This window comes from Ambystoma mexicanum, chromosome 6p, assembly GCF_040938575.1.
Source record: "Ambystoma mexicanum isolate Mex_15411 chromosome 6p, UKY_AmexF1_1, whole genome shotgun sequence".
NCBI lineage: Eukaryota > Metazoa > Chordata > Amphibia > Caudata > Ambystomatidae > Ambystoma > Ambystoma mexicanum.
Window position 1 is genome coordinate 575,090,746 of NC_090935.1, and position 18,454 is coordinate 575,109,199.

The 18,454-nt window shown below is 45.1% G+C and overlaps 1 protein-coding gene across 1 annotated transcript; it reads left to right on the plus strand.

The window, feature by feature from the left end:
* The first annotated feature begins 8,078 nt into the window (after positions 1-8,078).
* CCNB1 (cyclin B1) lies at positions 8,079-17,831 on the plus strand. The gene is made up of 10 exons (XM_069627391.1): positions 8,079-8,230; positions 8,941-9,009; positions 10,010-10,150; positions 13,152-13,280; positions 13,367-13,564; positions 13,646-13,804; positions 14,188-14,424; positions 14,502-14,642; positions 17,368-17,478; positions 17,612-17,831. Exons 1-10 carry the CDS (start codon positions 8,210-8,212, stop codon positions 17,714-17,716), a joined length of 1,311 nt encoding a protein of 436 aa, XP_069483492.1. The 5' UTR covers positions 8,079-8,209; the 3' UTR covers positions 17,717-17,831.
* Positions 17,832-18,454: the final 623 nt, after the last annotated feature.

Sequence of the window (18,454 nt, forward strand, 5' to 3'; positions counted from 1 at the left end):
GACAAAGAACCACGTGGCATGGCCATTTTGGAGCCAGGCCACCTATTCGTGCCAAACACAGATAACGCGGTCAACATGGCAAGAAAGGGTTAAAAACATAAGAAAATGATAGCTGCCACCAGTCCTGTCCGTGACACATCTGCACAGTTCATAAAAAGTCCAGTGAGAGTTACTAGGGCCTTTGGAAAGACTAGAGACCCAAGTGTACTGTAAGGTAAGTTACATTGTAAACTTGTTACATGTTGCACAAAAGTTGCAACCTGAGGAAAGGACTAAGGGAAACAAAGTCTCCCAGTACTGACTGTCTTAAGGGCATGTCAGTTTCCCCATAAAAAGTAAGTGAAAGCCCAGAGGAGTGCAGCTGTGGGCTGTGCTTCTCTGGCAAAGTTTAGTTCAGGGTGTAAAACAGCAGCAAAAGGTTTGGGGGTTGACACATGGAGGGAAAATTAAATTCAAATATGAAATCTATCCTAACACTGATGCTTGATGGCATCCTAGCAGACCTGCAAGGGTCCAAGTTCTTTTCAAAGCTGGAACTGAGGAAAGATTATCACCAGCTGATGTTGGACCCAGCCTCCCGCTACATCACCACGTTCACCACTCACAAAGGGCTGTACAGGTATAAGCACCTCAATTTTGGAATATCTTCTGCAGTGGAAGTATTTCAGAACACAATCCGTGGTGCTTTGGCAGGTCTAAAAGGAGCGATTAATATAAGTGATGACGTTATGGTGTTTTCCAGCTCAGAACAAGAACATTTGGAGAGAACTGGGAAGGTGCTAGGTCGAATTCAACAAGTAGGACTTACATTGCTCGTAGACAAATGTGCATTCTTGTAGAGGAAAATAGAGTTCTTTGGAATCATATTTCAAGAAAATAGCATTTCGCCTGATCCAGAGAAAGTCAAAGAGATCGAAACAGCAGGACCCCCCTTAAATGTCTCTGAGGTACACATTTTCCTGGATATGGTTACCTAATGCGGGAGGTTCATATGCAATTTGGCCACCCTCTCAGAACCTCTTCGCAATCTTACAAAGAAAGAAGGTAGCTGGAAGTGGATGGCCCTAGAACAAAACTCCTTCAAAGACATCAAGAAGGTGCTCACAGTGGACGACAACCTGGCGTTCTTCTACCCTAACAGGAAGGTGGAGATAATCATGGACGCTAGCCCATTTGGTCTGGGAGCAGTGTTGACACAGCCGGATCAGTACGGGCCGGTTGCTTTCGCAAAGCAGGGCCCTCTCGAGCACAGAGCGATATTCGTAGATTGAGCGAGAGGCTTATGTTGTGCTCTGGGGATGCAGGCATTTCCACCTCTAAGTGTATGGAAAATCAGTGACGGTGATCACCGACCACAAGCCTCTCATCCTGATCATGGTTGGTTCGTCCTCCAAACCCCTGGTGAGAAATGAAAGGTGGCTGCTGGACCTGCAGAAATATGACGTTGATCTGGTCTACCATCCGGGGAACGCCAATGCGGCAGATTACCTGCTCCGACTCCCCGGAGGAGCAAGGACACAGGCGGAGGTCGACGCAGAAGATGAAGTGGAAGAGTTCCTATACACAATGTCAGCGGCAGCTACCCCCATATCCATAACTATCGAGGAGATTCAAGAGGCGTCATCAAACTACGAATGTTTCCAACTACTGCAATCAGCAGGGACCAGCCAGGGGTTGACAAGTTACATGGGGCAACACAGGACGCAAAGAGAGTACAGGAGCAGATGTGGCGTATGCCCTCTGAATTGACATTTCTAGAGAATGAATTGGTCCTGAGAGGATCAAGAATGGTCATTCCCTCCAGCCTGATACCATGTGCACTGGAACTGGCCCATCGAGGAAATCAAGGAATGGCAAAAACCAAGGCTCGACTCAGAACAAAGGTCTGGTTCCAGGCCTAGAAGACAAAGTGGAGGAATTCATGTGTGACTGCGTGTGGTGTCAGGCAGCCCTACCTCACCAGAGAGAACCCTTTGTAGAGTCCATGGACCGGAGCAACATCCTGTGGGGCACAGTGTACATGGACTTTGGGTCTACCTGCAGGGAAACACACTTCCTAGTGTTAGTGGACCAGTGGTCAAGATACCCTGAGGTGGAATTTGTGGATTCCACTTTGCTTGAGGATGTGGTACCTATCATTGAGAAGATATTCGCCACCCATTGACTCCCTGACGGGATCTGCACAGATAACGGCCCACCATTTCAGAGCAAACGATTCTCTGAATACCTCCATGGGCTAGTAGTACGTCACTGGAAAATAACGCCCGTATGGACCCGAGAAAATGGGGAAGAAGAAAGATTGATGAGGACACTCAACAAAGTATTCTGCATTGCGTATTGTCAAGGGGAGTGTGAGCGACGAGCCCTATCCCAATTCTTGTTGGAATATCGCACTACCACCCACTGTGTGACCGGGGTACCGCCAGCCGAGGCTCTCTTCCAGGGACACCCGAGGAGACTGTTACCTGATCATTCAAGTCGCACACCAGGAGTGATTAATGAGGAACTGGTGCTTGAGCGAAGAAAGAAGGCCAGCGAAAGAGAGAACGTCAGGAGGACTGCATGATCACCACCTGGAGGTAGGAGACATGGTACTAGTGTGCACCAGGTACCCGAAAGGAAAGCTGGACCTCCCTCATGAACTGAACCCGTTGGAAGTGAGAAATACAAAAGAACTATGGTCACCACGTCTGACGGTGCGACCACAGTAACAAGAAATGCCAGTTTCTTACGGAAGGTGGGAAAATCGACAGGAGAACGTAGATCAAGCTGTCTCACTGCAGTCTCCCTACGGTGGCCAGGACTCAAAGGTGAGGGGTCTGGTGACAAAGAGCCTGTGCCCAGCGATGACGAAGATTGTCCGGTGGATCAAAGGGCTGGCATGTCTTTGGATGAAGAAGTGGAGAGTGAAAGGCACAACCCCGCAAGAGATCGCCGCAAGCCACCAGAATATCTGAAGGACTTTGTGGTAGATACCCATTGATGAGAACACGAAAATTATATGACACAATTGTTTATGCTGGCAGAATCTGTTGTGTTTGTTGTATGTTGCACCTGTTGTGGCCCTGTGGGAAGTAACAGTTATTATTTGTTTATGAAAAAGGAGGAGTGTAGTGTGTGTGTCCCTTTAAGTGTCAGTGACGCACAAGGTTACGGGACGGAGGAAATAAAAGGAGGTTCCCCGTGCTGCGCAGACAGTCAGCATGGGGACATTTTGAGAATGCAACTGTCTCTGTGCATTCTGTTCACCGGTGGGGAGGCACCCCATATGGACGGAGCGCTTCCCCACCATACAGGGTAATGGAAGACAGCCGCAGATTGAATTTAGAAAGAGTAGTGTACAGGAGGGTGGAGCCCATGGGATCATAGCTCACCCTCAAGCACCTTAAAACGAGATAGCTGCGCCTTGAGGAGGATGGGTGCAGGATTCACTTACTCCAACACCAATCAATAACGACAAGTCAATGGTTTGGCAAAGGGAAGTCTGTTTAATGACAAGTACAAAAAACGGGGAAACAATGGAAATCAACATTGATGCGATCGCCCGTCTCGCTTCAACTCCCAAAATCTTCATTCAGACAGCAATTCTTATAGTCAAAATTCGTCCTCATTGAAGTGTAAAACTCAAAGTTTGTCATGCAATTCTATTGGTCGGGAAAGGTAACTTAAGTATAGGTGCTATATCTGTATATGGTAATAGAGTGTGAGGATTGGATAATTCTTATCGGGTGGGCGTCTACGCCCATCCCTCTACATCACTCGTGATAGACGTCACTACAAGTATGACATCTCATTGGTTCTACTATCTATAGGACCCTAGATTATTTGGTCCATTGTGATTGGGTAGGTTACACCCCTAGACATAAATCTCCACTTTAATTAGCAGCATGCAGAATGGACGCGCAGATGCAGTGTGCCCCAAGATTCACCCTGCCTCCCTTCCATCAATCAGTACTTTAGGGCTATGTGTCAATTAGTTGGCTGAGGTTGGCCTCGAAATTGTAGTTTCTTATCAGGAAAAGTTATGGCATCCTCAGCTTCTGGGTGACATCAGAAGTTGGTACCTCTTCACACTTGGGTGGTCACGTGTTAGTTCACAATGAATCTGCTTCATTTTCCCTCTATTTGTGTATTTGATTCTTCCTTTAGCCTTGCCACCTGCCTGGGCCTCCTTATCTCGACCTTCACTGGCTGGCTGCTATGCTCTTAAATTTTGTTTCTTTGAAGTTGCCGCTCTCCTCCCTTCCTGGAGTTGACCTCGAATTCCTAGGCATGAGCTGCTTCTTACTGAGTTTCGATTCTGCTCTTTCGTCTGGCTTTGAGCTAGTATCTGAATCCTGGCCTGTTTGTCCTCCACCATCCAGGGCTTAATTCTGCTTTTATAAAATGGAGTCGCACTTGTATAATATGCTTCTTGAGGTAGATGTATAGTTGGCACTTGCCACTCTATCCTTCTACTAAGCATCGCAAGTAGTACCGTTTCCTGAGCTTCTTGCGTTCCAAGCCTATTTACAGGCATTTAGCCAGTTGCATATTTTCATCCTTCTTTCATGGTTACGTTCTTTGTGTTGCAACATTGTTTCTTCTTTTAAGTTTATTACACCATTATTCCTTATATTTCGTCTTTACGTGTCGTTGTTTGCTTGTCGTTTCGTTCATTAGTACGCCTGTCAAGGCCCATGTGTCGTCACCATTCGCCTTCCATTAAGGCCCTTTGGGTCTCTTCGGGGACAGTTTGTAAGTAGTCTTCATTTTGTGTCAACTGCTGGTACGGTTGTCTCAACGGGTACCGTGCTGCTCACGGTTATCTGATTATAGGCACGTCAACAGGTATTGCTCTTCTGATGGGCACTGGGCAGAGTCCTAGCGCTGCTCTCTGTTGGTTTATTTGCTCTTCATACGTCACATATCTTGGCGATTATGTACCAGGTATCTCAAAATGGGTGGCTGGAGTGCAGGCCATGTCTGGGACCTCCTCTACAGTAGCACACTACAAGAAAGCTGCAGACTTGGAAATTCACAGCAAACTTTAATTTACACAAAACAATTAAAACTTTTTTCGAATATTTTATTGAAGGTAGATACAAATTATAAAAGGTTATGCAGAGCGTGCAAGAAAGACATGCAGGCAATCATCGTGCACGAGTCATGTTTTTCAAAGTGTTATACAAGCATAATTTGTACTGAGACGAAGCCCTATCAAATACCTTACAATTACAACTTAAGTAGCTATTTAGTAGGTTGGCACATAAGGGTAAGACACACTGAACTTGACAAGGGAGACACCAAACAAACATATAATCCTCATATAACAGCTATTCCTAAGAGTCATTAAATGCAAATGTGGGACATCCTGTGGACGAAACTTAGAGCCATGAACTGTCCGAGCTGGATATTACACATATTGATTGCCCTCCATAGCGATAACTCGACTAAAGTCTGAATCAATGACGCGGGAGAAGTGTCTCCTACAATTCATATAAATATAGGGGTAAAGCAGGGATGCACAGCTGCACCTATGCTTTATAACCTCTATATTGCTGACCTCCTTCCAGGTATGTCATTAAAGTCAAATGGTCCTCCGAAGTAGGGTGATACCTCTATTGTGGGAATGCTCTACGCTGACGATTTAGTTCTTTTCGACCGCACTCTATCCGGTATCAAGAGTATGCTAAACGAGTTGTCAGTGTATGCATCCCAGTTGGGATTAACTATCAACCTGGACAAAACAAAGATAATTGTTATAGCAAAAAAGGGCCCTAGCCGATCAGGTATTGACACTGCTCTGGGCACAATTGCGGTGGCGGAAACCTCTCCGTATCTGAGACTAGATTTCGATGCCGTCCCTAACTATGAGGCTATAATCAGCCACAAAAAAATGGCGAGCGAAATTACTCACCCTACAGGCCTATAAGTTTGCCAGGGGGACTGCAGGCTATAGTATTGCAGGTATTGTAAGGCTGTACAAACAGTGCTCTGTACCTGCAATTCTCTATGGCCTGGAAGTGTTGGCCATGCAGGATTTAAAATGGTTGAACATCTTGGAGGGCCACTACTGGCGTACTGTACTGGGCCTAGGTCCTTCTTGCTCGGTTGAGTACTTGCGCCTTGAGTTGAGCCTCATTTCTCTGCGAGGCATGGCACTGCGTGCGAGAGGCATATTCTATCTAAAAGCAAGTTCTGCACTCTCGTGTAGATTGCTGGCACTAGCTGGTAACAACTACGATGCTGAGAGGCACCCTCATGGGCTCAATTTCAAACAACTGAATGAATCTTTCTTCTTGGAGATTGACTGGTGCTACACGAACAAGAAACATATGTCTTTTATTCAACTGAAAACATCTTTTGAGCAAAAGCTGAACAGATGGGATTGGGCCATGAATTCCACCCATCTGTCCACGCTAAGTGGATACGAGGCAGTATCCCATGTCACCCATAGATTCCGGAAGCCCCAACCATATCTGCTGTTATGTTCGGCTCCTGAAGTGAGGCAGTTCATATTAAGGCTGCGGATAAATCAGCTCCCGGTCTTGGCTGTGATTGGGCCTCGTCTAGGGGTCCCGCTAGAATCCAGGTGTTGACGAATTTGTCAGTTGGTAGGAGTGCTGGAATCTACCAGACATGTTCGTACCCTCTGCCCCAAATTAGGATCATTGTACATGTGCTCATTTGAGAAATGGGTCCATAGTTATGAGGCAATAACCGGGCAATCCTTTTGGGACCAATGTTTAAACTCCGAATCCTTGGGATTTCAGCATGCACTCTACAAGGTATGGTTCCATGTTAAAACCCTGCTCATGATCTAAAATCTGGTTATAAGCCTGAGGGGCCCGCTTATGTATTTGCTCTGCCCTTTTGGAACCATGGAAATGGCGACACACATTGGTGGACATAGCCTCTATATTTAAGCAAATGATTTTCTTTATCGTACCTTGCATCACATCTGATGGGCATGAGCTTATCACCTTTGTTTTGTTGTATTTGCTTTGTCTTGTTGTATTTGCGTTCTACAATAACATGACGCAGGTTATTTCTATTGTGGACTGCATTTGGAAATGTCATATGCCTAGGTTAGGTTTGAATATGATAGGCTAGGGATTGCTTGAATGTTTTATGTTTTTTTGTTGCTCTATTGCATTTGATTGTATTGCTTTTTATTGTGCTATTTATGAGTTTTCCTTATGTGTTTTATGTTTTATGATGTTGGTATTTGTGTAAAATCCTAATTTAGGATTGTATCACAATAAAGTAAATATATATTAAATGCAAAATAAAACTATGTTCATCAATAAGTTCCATCCGGTACATGAAACCTTCTCTGTGGCAGGTAGAGTATCCAGGCCTCATTCCTACAAGTTCCAGAATGCAATGTTACAAACAGCCCTGGATTAGCTTCTCCAAAATGGAATGTACACGTTTGTCTCTGACCGAAAAATGTTGTATATCGATTCCGGTCTTTCATCTCGCCTTTCCCCTGCTCCCTACGTTTGCATCCTGAATCACTATGCCCACTGTCAACTCTGTCCCTATTTCCAAGTACACCCAGGGAACGTTCAAGAACCACTTTCACAACTCAAAATAACGGTGGGTTTGCATGCTATTCTCCCCCACCTCTACTCACTATGCCAGGTACGTAGTCGCTTTCCTGGGTTATTTGAGGCCGTACTTGACATATAACAGGCAAACCCCATACTTCCGTTTTTCAGCTAAGAAAATTGGTACTGGAAACTCAGCTATTCATGCAATTTTGGAAATCGGTTTCTATGTATAGTAACAGCAGCTACAATTGGGGAGACAGTGTGGGTTTCCCCCCAGGATTTATGCAATCTGTATTGAATGCCTAACCAGGTAATTCCCGTTATGCAGCGTGCAAACGGTGTCGGACTACTATAGCTATGGGAGGATTGAATTGCCACTTCCGGGCCACGCTCCCTTAGTTTAGACGTCAGCGCGCCGCGTTTGCTCTCTGCGGCTTGCCATACCGAACCTGAACTTTTTTCAATCTCTATAGAAACGCATTCTAAAAAGAACACAGTCCAGCCAATGGGTGGTGACGGAATGAGACGAACGAGCCAATGGAGCGCGGCCTTGCGAGATTTAAACCTGAGGCGGGGCTTGGGTTTTCATGATCGTGTTGCTTTAGTTGCTTGCTTTTACTCAGTTTGTAGTGGTGCTTGTCGCTGTGTTGAAGCTGATCCTCGCCGCTACCATGTCTCTCCGAGTTACTAGGGTGAGTGTTATCGAGGGTAAGGGTTGCTTGGGTGTCATCTATTCTTTCTCCTTCTTTCGTACCCCCTTGCGTTCTGCTGGGACACGGATGTCTTTCCCCTTTTTTGCACGTACACTGCGGGTCCTTGTTCTATAGAGACTGCTATCGATTTCGCCCTTCGAGCCCCATGTACTGCATTTTGGTGTGACCTGCACCGTACGCGTGCTCGCTCACCACATATTTGGGTCAGCGACTCAGGGGGACACTAGAGAAATTGCATTTAACCCCTTGTCTGTCATTAACTATACATATCTTCCGCCATCGCACATTGAGGGAGTTTACGCCCCACCCCCCACTCGTTACCCAGTGAATTATTTTTTCAGATGCTAAATATGCATGCGCTCTTGTGTTCTCGAGCATGTCCCACCATGGGGTTGGGGCCCCTCTAGCCATACCCTTCTGGCAGTCTTTTAAAGGTCTTTACCGCTCCCTTTCGTAGTCCAAAGGACGCAAACCATCCATTTCACCACAACGTTATAGATGTTCCTCTCCCTGTTAAGGTCACCCCCTTATCGCAGTGTGCGCCCCCCCATACTTGCACTAATCAGTGATCTTTGGGGTTAATGTCTGTCTAGAAGCTTGTGTTCGTGCTAGAGGTTGCAGGTTGTCTCACGTCCTGTGTAGTGTAAGCTCTAAATGGCGACACTCATTCTTTTCTCTGAACTTCACAGAACATGCAGGCAACCGCTGTTGTGAAGCCCACTATGGCAGGAAAGCGGGCAGTCTCGTCTGCGCAATTGGTATGTTTTCGTGTCATAATACACTTGCTTCCAGGTTCCATACCTTATTATTTGTATTAAGAGTGTTCCTTGTGTGACCATGGGTGCAAGATGTCACTTGTGCCCAAGACTTTATAGGCATGTTTATCTTGTTCAAGAACCCACTAGCCATGGTGCTCACTAAGTTGCCATCATAGGAGGACTTCTTGGAACACTATTAGTCTTTGGGCAATTTAGGAATCGGAACTTTAGGGGCGTACAGCTTTAGGTTTTCCACGCAGTCCACTTGGTGCATAACTGCAGGCTTCTGCCATAGGGAGCCTGGTTGGCTAAAACCAGCTGGTTGCTTTTGGCTCCCCCTGCCAAATGGTGTCTTATAAACCTGCTTATGTGGAATTGGAAGGCATCTAGGGCACATATAATGGGTGAAATGTTGGTGTGCTTGGATGTACAGTGCTCTGTGTACTAGTTTCCCAGCAGGAGCTCCTGGCTAATGCCTGACACCAAGGAGGTTTTAGCTCCTGCTCATTTTCAAACACTCTAGTTCATATACCTATCTGCCTGTTGCCAATTTAGGATTGCTTCATAAAACCATATAGCAGGGGACCTAACATACAATATTTACTGTCTGTCAGGATGGTTTTTACCCCCCCCTTGCACCCATAATTGAGAACCTTAAGACCACCAAGCAAGGTGGGCATTGTTTACACGCTTTCACTAGCAATTTTGGGAAGTTTCTGTAGGCTAGTCTCTTGGTCCATAGCTTGCGCTCATAAAAATGAATGTTGATATTGTGTAGCAAATGGCTCCTACTGACCATACATGTGTGGTTTGAGCCTCGAGTACCTACATGGTTCAACCCCACCACAGTAAGGTCTAGCTTTTGACCAACATGATTGCTTGGGTTATTAAAAACATGTTGGCATTGAGCAATAGCTTTACATTTAAGGTGTTCGGGGAATGTGTTTATGGGTGGTGCACTGAGCATTTTACATGTGATTTCTACTGTTTTTCTCATCAGGGTTCCCAAGCAAATGCTGAGAATGTGAAGACCACCTTGGCTGGGAAGCGTTCTGTCTCAATTGCTAGCTTGAGGCCAAGGGCTGCATTAGGGGAAATAGGAAATAAATTGGAGGTGCAGGCTAGAGCGCCCATCAAAAAGGTAAGTGTCAAAATCCACCGCTGCATTGCCATGGAATGATCATCCATCATGGTCTGGCTTGCTGGCTAGAAGTTGTGACATGCAAATCGGCCAATGTGTCTGCAAAAATATCCTAGATGCGGGTGATAGCCTCTCCATCCCTACAGCTGAAGGATGTTTGGGAATGTTGGTTTGAGTGTGCCACTAAGCTTTTTTACATTATTTGAAGGGCCACTAAAGTGAAAATTCTTTACTTAATTTGCATGACTTGAGGTACAGCGACTTTACTATTTAGGCAAATATCATGTTCAAGTTCCATAATTGGAATCCCACCCCCCCACCAGATGGTTTTATCTGGGGCCCTTTCCATACACCAGCGAATTTATTCCTGCAATCCAACTTTTTCGTATCTACCGGTTTAGGATCTAGAGCCAAAAATGTCCTAAGCCATGTTATGGCCGTGACTACACTTTTACACAAATACCACCTGCAGGTGTTGATGGTTCCAGCCTATAACTGAACCCAGACCTGGCTTCAAAAAGGAGCTGAGCACTTCTAAACACGCATTTTGTTTACACCACTCTTGTATTGCAGCAAGATCCATCAACCTTTGGATTAGGCTGGGGTGTCACTACTAGGGCCCATGGGTGACTGGAGGTCTTTCACCTCAGGAAATGGGCCTCCTAGATTCTGCTGTATGAATAACTATCTTCAGTGAGGGTGTTAACCATGTAACAGGGGGCTGGCTACATGTCAAAAGGCTTGGCCAGAACCCATAGCAACCTGACCTGCTTGTACCATGGAGTATCAATGCAAGCTTGCCAACATTTTTGTTACCTTGCAATCCCGAGAAGGCTAGTTTTTGGTATACAGCTCTGCTCCTTGGGGTAAATTCCTTCTGTGGGAAGGTGGTATGGACCAGTGTACAGGTGAGTCAGGATGCGGTCTTGAGTGACTTTCTTTTTGCTAGGTTGCGAATTAAGCCAGGGCCAGTAGTTTCAAACATATGCGTAACACTTCAGGGCAGTTATGCAAGTGCAATTTGGACTGCCAGCATGCTAAGTAACCCAGGACTACCTCCTGACCTCAGACAGTTTAGAATTGGATACAGATTGGCCCAATGTAGAATATTGAACATTCTTCACTTATCTCCCCATAGTGGCTGACTCCAGTTAATCCTTGTTACAGAGAACAGATACATTTATTACCACTTGCCCCACAGGACTAAATCTCACCATCACAAGATTGCATGTCATGCTATTGGTCAGCAGTAGGTCTGTAGTCTAAGAAATGCAAATTCTCTCCACTGAGTCGACTGGTCCACGGTCCAAATCGTATTCATTCAGCTCACTTGTATGCCAGGGTCGATGAGCAGGAGCTAAAAGCAGCTCTTGGTATTCGAGTGAGCAGGAGCTACTACTGGGGAGCTAGTACAGAGCATTCCACAGACTTTAACATAAGATGTCAACCATATGATCCATTATGCTATAAATGTCATATGGATGTTTCCTAGTTTCTTTTCCCAAATACAAAAGAGTTCAATTCACAACGCTGTTTGTTTTGCATCACTTGGCCTGAGGAGCCAGAAACAGCTCCTAGAAGCTGTTGCCAAGCTAACCAGGCTCATCTTGGCTACAAGCCGAGCTAAGTGGCTTCTCAATTTCGAACCCTGTCCTGTATGACCTTCAATAGGTACTAAAGGAGTTGCCATCCCAATTATTGGCATACTAGATGGTGAAGTTTGTGGAATGGTTGGTTGTCTTAGGGCACTTAATAGCTGCCCATCAGTATGTGACATGCTCGAACATAGGTCTTGCTCAAATTTAATTACCGACCTGTTGGGTAAAATGATTCAGTGCTGAGAAGTGACCCCCTTGATCTGGCTTGATTTTTGAACAAATTGCAAAATCTACTTTGTTTAAGCTGCTGAACTTTTGTTCGTCTCTTGATGCACTGCATTGCTGTCCTGGAACTACATAATAGTTATGTACCTTGGAAGACCTGCTTGCGTCTGGCATGTAGACATTATGTGCTAGGCTTGGATGGATTTGTGTAGTGTTAGATAAAGCATATAATCAGGGTACCTGGTATGGTCTCAGTCCCTATGTCAACAAGGGGTATAAGCAAAACAATGGCAAGATCAAAAGGGTGGCAAACAGTTCATATGTGCATTCGCAATACTCATTCACTGTACATTTTCTATGTAGGCCTTACATGGCCTCTTTAAATTCAGCAATTATCCTACACCCAATCCCTATTACACAAAAGATGTCAATTAGCAGCTGTGGCCCTTAATTCTCCAACCTTCTTCAGTGCCTTGCTGTGCCCCACTTCTACACCTTATTGAGACCATGGATGCAACTTGATCACTCCTGACAGCTCTCGTGCTGTCGGATGAGGTGCCTAGGGTAAAACATAATTCCCTGTGGCTTTTTACTGAGCATGGATGCCCATTGGATTGCTCTCTTCCGTAGCAATGGCTACTTGTCCACATGCAATCTTTAAATCTGCAGTGTTTGTGGCATGCACTGGGATAGCCTAATCTCCTGCCCTTAAATTTTCTGGTGGAATCTGTTTATGAGCACTCCCGACCTTGCCCTAATCTAGTCTTGTAATATTGTTATGGTGCGGATTACGGCCCTAATAATTGCTGAGGTGGAGCTCGAGGTTGATTTTTTTAGATAGTGGGTTCATGATCTCTTAATGGCATCATGGGATAACTTGGATGTCCTGCTTACTCGCATTGAATGCAAATGATATGTTGAGCTTCTGCCAGTTTATATTCTATGAGCAAGTCGACTTGCTACTCTACAATCCTTTGCTGCCATTTCAGTAGCTACGGCCAAGTCTTTACAGAAGGCTAATTGTCATCCTTTTCCCCTGAAATTGGCTCCCAGGGACTCGGAGGCTTTGTGTTGCCCATGCTCATCGCTGCAGCTTAGGTTAGATTTGACTTTATCTTCCCTGCAAGAAGGGCAGGCTGAGGGTGCACATCCTAACTGTTTACTTGTCTCTTCTGTAGGACACACAAGCTGCTGAGAAGGCACTTGTCAAAAAAGTAACCAAGCCTATTGAGAAAGCAGTGGTGCCAGAAAAGCCTGTGGTAAAGCCTGAGGTAGTGGAAGCCAAGCCAGTGAAGGAGTCGGCAAAGGTAATCTCTTTGTGTAGGTTGGGGCTTGTTTGACACATTACTGGTAGAGGTGTAAAAACAATATCTGCCTTTCTTTTTTTTTTTAGCCACTGGAACCTCAGTCACCAAGCCCTATGGAGACATCTGGGTGTGCAGACACATCTGGGTGTGCAGATGAAGGCTTGTGCCAAGCCTTTTCTGATGTACTGATTGAAGTCAAAGATGTTGATGTTGGTGATGCAGAAAACCCAATGCTTTGCAGTGCCTATGTGAAGGACATCTACTGCTATTTGAGGAGCCTGGAGGTTGGTTTGTCTTCTCACTCACCATTACTATAAAATTCAACTTGGAACTCTCTGGTTAAAATATTTGTTTCATCAATACAGGTGGAACAGTCCATTAAACCAAGGTACCTGGACGGGCGGGAAGTGACTGGAAACATGAGGGCTATCTTAGTTGACTGGCTGGTGCAGGTGCAAATGAAATTCCGCCTGCTGCAAGAAACTATGTTCATGACTGTAGGAATTATTGATCGCTTTCTACAGGTATGGTTAACAATGAAATGGTAACTTGGTGCCGTTAGACTACATTCTCATCTATGTCTGTATAGCATGAATCTGATAGGCTTTTATGCTGAAGGAGTGGGGGGGGGTGAATTGATTTAGCAGCGGGGTTTCCTCACTCCTCCATCAGACTAGCCTGCTTTTGAACATGTGTGGTTTGGGGGACCATGGTGCAGTCTGATGGGTTTAGGACTGGACTGGACTATTGACTATATTACCCACCATGCATGGCTGGTTGGTCAGTCCATGATCTTTTATGTAGCCCAATGCTGAAGCAGGTTCCATCCTGTTGTGATGGGATCTCCCTTGTCTTGCTACCACTTAGCTCTTGGGTTGCTAGTATTAAACTATTTATACATTTATAGGCAAATCCTGTGCCAAAGAAGATGCTTCAACTGGTTGGCGTGACTTCGATGTTTGTTGCTTGCAAATATGAGGAGATGTATCCTCCTGAGATTGGAGACTTCGCATTTGTAACAGATCACACATACACAAAAGCTCAGATTCGGGACATGGAGATGAAGATCTTGAGGGTTCTGGACTTTGGACTTGGAAGACCTCTGCCACTGCACTTCTTACGCCGGGCCTCAAAGATTGGAGAGGTAAGTACATTTGGTCGATGTGAGAACTGTATCGTGCCAACGTATACTATACTCTGACCCTTGTCTTTCACCTTCAGGTGAGCTCAGAACAGCATACTTTGGCCAAATACCTAATGGAGCTAGTAATGGTCGACTATGAGATGGTGCACTTCCATCCATCCCAGATTGCAGCGGCTGCATTTTGCTTGGCTCTGAAAGTCCTTGGTGGGGGTGAATGGGTAAGTTGGTGCCTGGGCTACGTAGTTTCAGATTTGGCTAGTGTCCACCTCCTATGTTGCATTTTTTTAGTTGCTTTGCCATTTGCGCTTCAGATTGAATATTGGGCTCAATGTTCTGCCGATGTTTGCAATTAAACATTTGTCTGTTAAAAGAGTGAGACAATTTGTCTGTTCCTAATGGCAAAATTCAGACACTTAAAGCTAGTTCAGACCAGTAGGGCTATTTCAGTGACATGCCCCAGTTGCTCTCTAGTAAGAACATCATTAGAAAAGCGGGTGGGGGTGATGTTCCCAAAGGTCGGGGGTGCACTGCAAAGCATTCTGCCTGAGGGAGTATGGGGACTTGGAATACTTGCAACCCTTAAATATGCATTCGCCACTATGTTTCATTAAGACAAAAAATGGTGGCCTGTGCATGTGAGGGCACTTTGCAAGCCTGGCTTGCTGTTTAATTCAGTGTGATATTGGGAGAGCTATGTCTGGGCTACCAATTATATGGCATTTGGATGGGAATGAGATGCCAGGCACCAAAGTGTGGCTGACATGGAAAATTGTATATGGGCACCTCAAACTTGCAATTCCCTGCTTCAATGTTTGCTCTAAGGCAGAGGTCTGCAGCCTTTGGCTCTCCAGCTGTTAGCCCCATTACTAACCAACATAGCCAATGGTGGGTAATATGGGACTTGTAGACCGAAACCTCTGGCCACGGGTTGCAGAGCCCCTGCTCTATGGTAGTTGATACCCACCACATCGATTTTTGCAGGATGGTTTAACAGTATCTTGTGCAGACTGCATTTGTTGCAACCTAGCACTTCGTTTTGTGAGTACTACTTCAGCAGATGTATCTTCGGTATTTTAGCTCTAGGTTTTTGTCCCATCCTGGCAACTATTAAAACCTGGGGATGATTCTTGGTTTGGCATGTAAACCACCAAGACTTTGCTGGTAGTTTTCTTGGGGCGGTTCAGGCTAGTTGGATTAAAATGCAACTTGGCTCTGGACCCCCCCCCCCAATCAGGGTGGGAGAGGTCCTCCAACTGTCTTTGCCGAATCATGTGTTGGTAGATATTTAGTTTAGCCTGTCTAGGGTTCTTTGAGAACCCTAGGTACTATGGTAGCCTACCTGCCATGCCTAGAAGATGCAGTAACCAGTATGTTACACCCATAGGGCCTAACAAAGCTCAATCTCGGCTCTAGGTATTTATACAGTGGATATCTATGACCTACAACCGTCTAGCTGGCCACATCGGGACGTGCACTTTCATGACCTCCCTTGGCACTGGCATGCCTGACCCCTTGGATTGCTTACAGGAGCCCAGCTAAAAACCTCGAATTTCCTTTACTCTTGCGTTACCACTACGTGCTTTTATACTATAGCCATGTTAACCTAATGGCAAGATTCGATCAGTTTCCTATAGGAGTGTGGTTGTCAAGTTTATCGACTGACGTGTATAGTGCTTGGATGAATACATGCCATAGAGAAAATGGTACTCCCCTAACTTGTCCTTAGTGCAGCGTGGTATCTTGTCTGCCATGGCTTGGCTGTTATTTTGCACCCTGGGAGCCAAGTTTAAGAAGCAACGCTGAAAAAAGGTGCTGTACTTTAGTTTGTGATTTCCTCAGTATTGGCTCGAGGCTAAATGTGTTGGGGGTGGGTGGGGTCATGTTATAACTAGTTCTTGAGCATATGAGCTTGTAAAATGACCCAGGGAGGAGTATTGTGTACAAAGACATTGGCTTGGTTTATTGGAAGTTGTAACTTAGGACCTGAAGGAACCAACCAGGTTCTGCCCAAGAGCTCATTTGGGTAGGATTCTGGCATCCTGGTGGGTGGTGGGGTGGTGAGAAGATACTGTGCAAGTTGCAGAAGTGTCTTAAGGGGTGGTGGGTTGGAGAGGCATCACTAGGTGAAATGTATCCTAGTCACTGCCTTTGGCAGTGAACAGAATTGCTGCCCGACATTTTGCTTGGGCACCATGTCTTAGAACCTAGCCACTGCAATACATCGATGCATAGTTGTTGTATTCCAAATAGCTTAACACCATGTAGAGCCCTGTTGTGTTCATATAATTCTAGCTGTACCCAATGGGGTTAGTGCATTTATTTTGATGTAGGTCGCACTACAGTAGTCTTTTCACATGGTGTTCTAAAGTCTAAGGCAAGGCTTCATCAATTGATGACCCCTGACTGCTTTTAGAGGCTAAAGCATGGCACCTAGTGTGACGTACTTGCCAAGCATTTGTTGCTTAAATGCTCCATGTGCAGTGACTGCGAAGGAGTGACTAGCTAATTGCTAGCAGTCGGTGGCCCTATGAGGCAGGCTAACGTCTGATGGAATGCTGCTTAACTGAAGACTAGTTGATTCTAGCGCATGTTAACTCACTGGTTTAAGGCCGCTCCATACGTAGCTAGTCACTAAGTTTCGACTTGCTTGTAATTTTAACGTGGAGTGGGCCCACAAGGATGTACATTTCAGGGATACAGTGGGTTCAATCACGTCAGTCACTTGTAACGTGCTTTGCATTTCGGTTATTTGTCCAAAAAGTATAAGTGAGACGCTTGAATGTGATCATGTATAGCACTGGCAACATGTGCAACACATTTGTGGTCTAAGCATGCTTGTATAGTTTACTGTGCGAATACTGACCTATTGGCCAATGATTGGGCTCCTATAGAGCCATATGCTGTTGTGGATTCCTTCTGACATGTTATCCTATGTTTTATTAGACGCCCACGCTTGAGCATTACATGTGTTACTCTGAGAGTTCACTCACTACTGTGATGCAGCACATGGCAAAGAACCTCGTTAAAGTGAATCGGGGCCTCACCAAACACTTGGTAAGTAATTCAGAATTTTATATGACTCCGATGCTCTTACAGCACTGTTTTCTGAATGTCCTTTTGCTCTGGTGAGCTTTGTTCTAGGAACTCATCGCACAATAGTCACTGCTAATGAACTTCTTTTTTTCAGACTGTAAAGAACAAGTATGCAAGCAGTCGACAGATGAAAATTAGCGGTCTTTCGCAACTTAAGTCTCCGATTATCCAGGAGATGGCCAAACCATTAATGTCCTAAACTTTGTATGTTTCTTGATATATGAGCACCATGTGCTGAATGTAAATATTTTGTATTTTATTATTTTACTGTGATTTTAATATGATTGTTTTAATAAAATGTTTGGAACATGCTGTATGTTTTGCAGTTCCTTTAGCCAAATTATGGCACTGTGGCTTCTATGACCTTACATACTTGACTTGCAGACCTGGAATCCTAATTGGCGAAGGGGTGCATGGCTGGGTGAGCTAGTCCCATTTCACAACTGACTTCCTCACATGTACCTCCATGGATTTTGTTTTGAGCGTCATGGACCATTAGTAATTTAGGGCTTCATATTTAAAGATGGGAGTAAAACTAGTTTTTGTTGTTCAATTTCCCAATATTTGATAAAAGTGAATTTCTGGAGAACAGTTATTGGGCAGTATGACGAAGTTTATTCCTGTGGTACTACTGGCCCATGGAGGAGTTGCAGGGGCACAAGGTCTTGTTTTTGTTGGGAATTTGATCTGTAGGGCTGTGTTGATGATGGCTGAAAGCTGCAGGAAACCTTGTAGGCACCTACTTGTGTAGCATGTTTTCCTGTACATCTCCCCAGAGCATAATTGAAGACGTACACTACTTGGTACGCAAATGATGATGCAAGTGCCTATTATGTTAGTGGATTCCATCTTTTGCATGTATATGGTCATGAATTGCCACTTATATTCCGGGTCCCATCAACCCTTTGGGACAACGTGGAGTTGGGTGATAACCCAA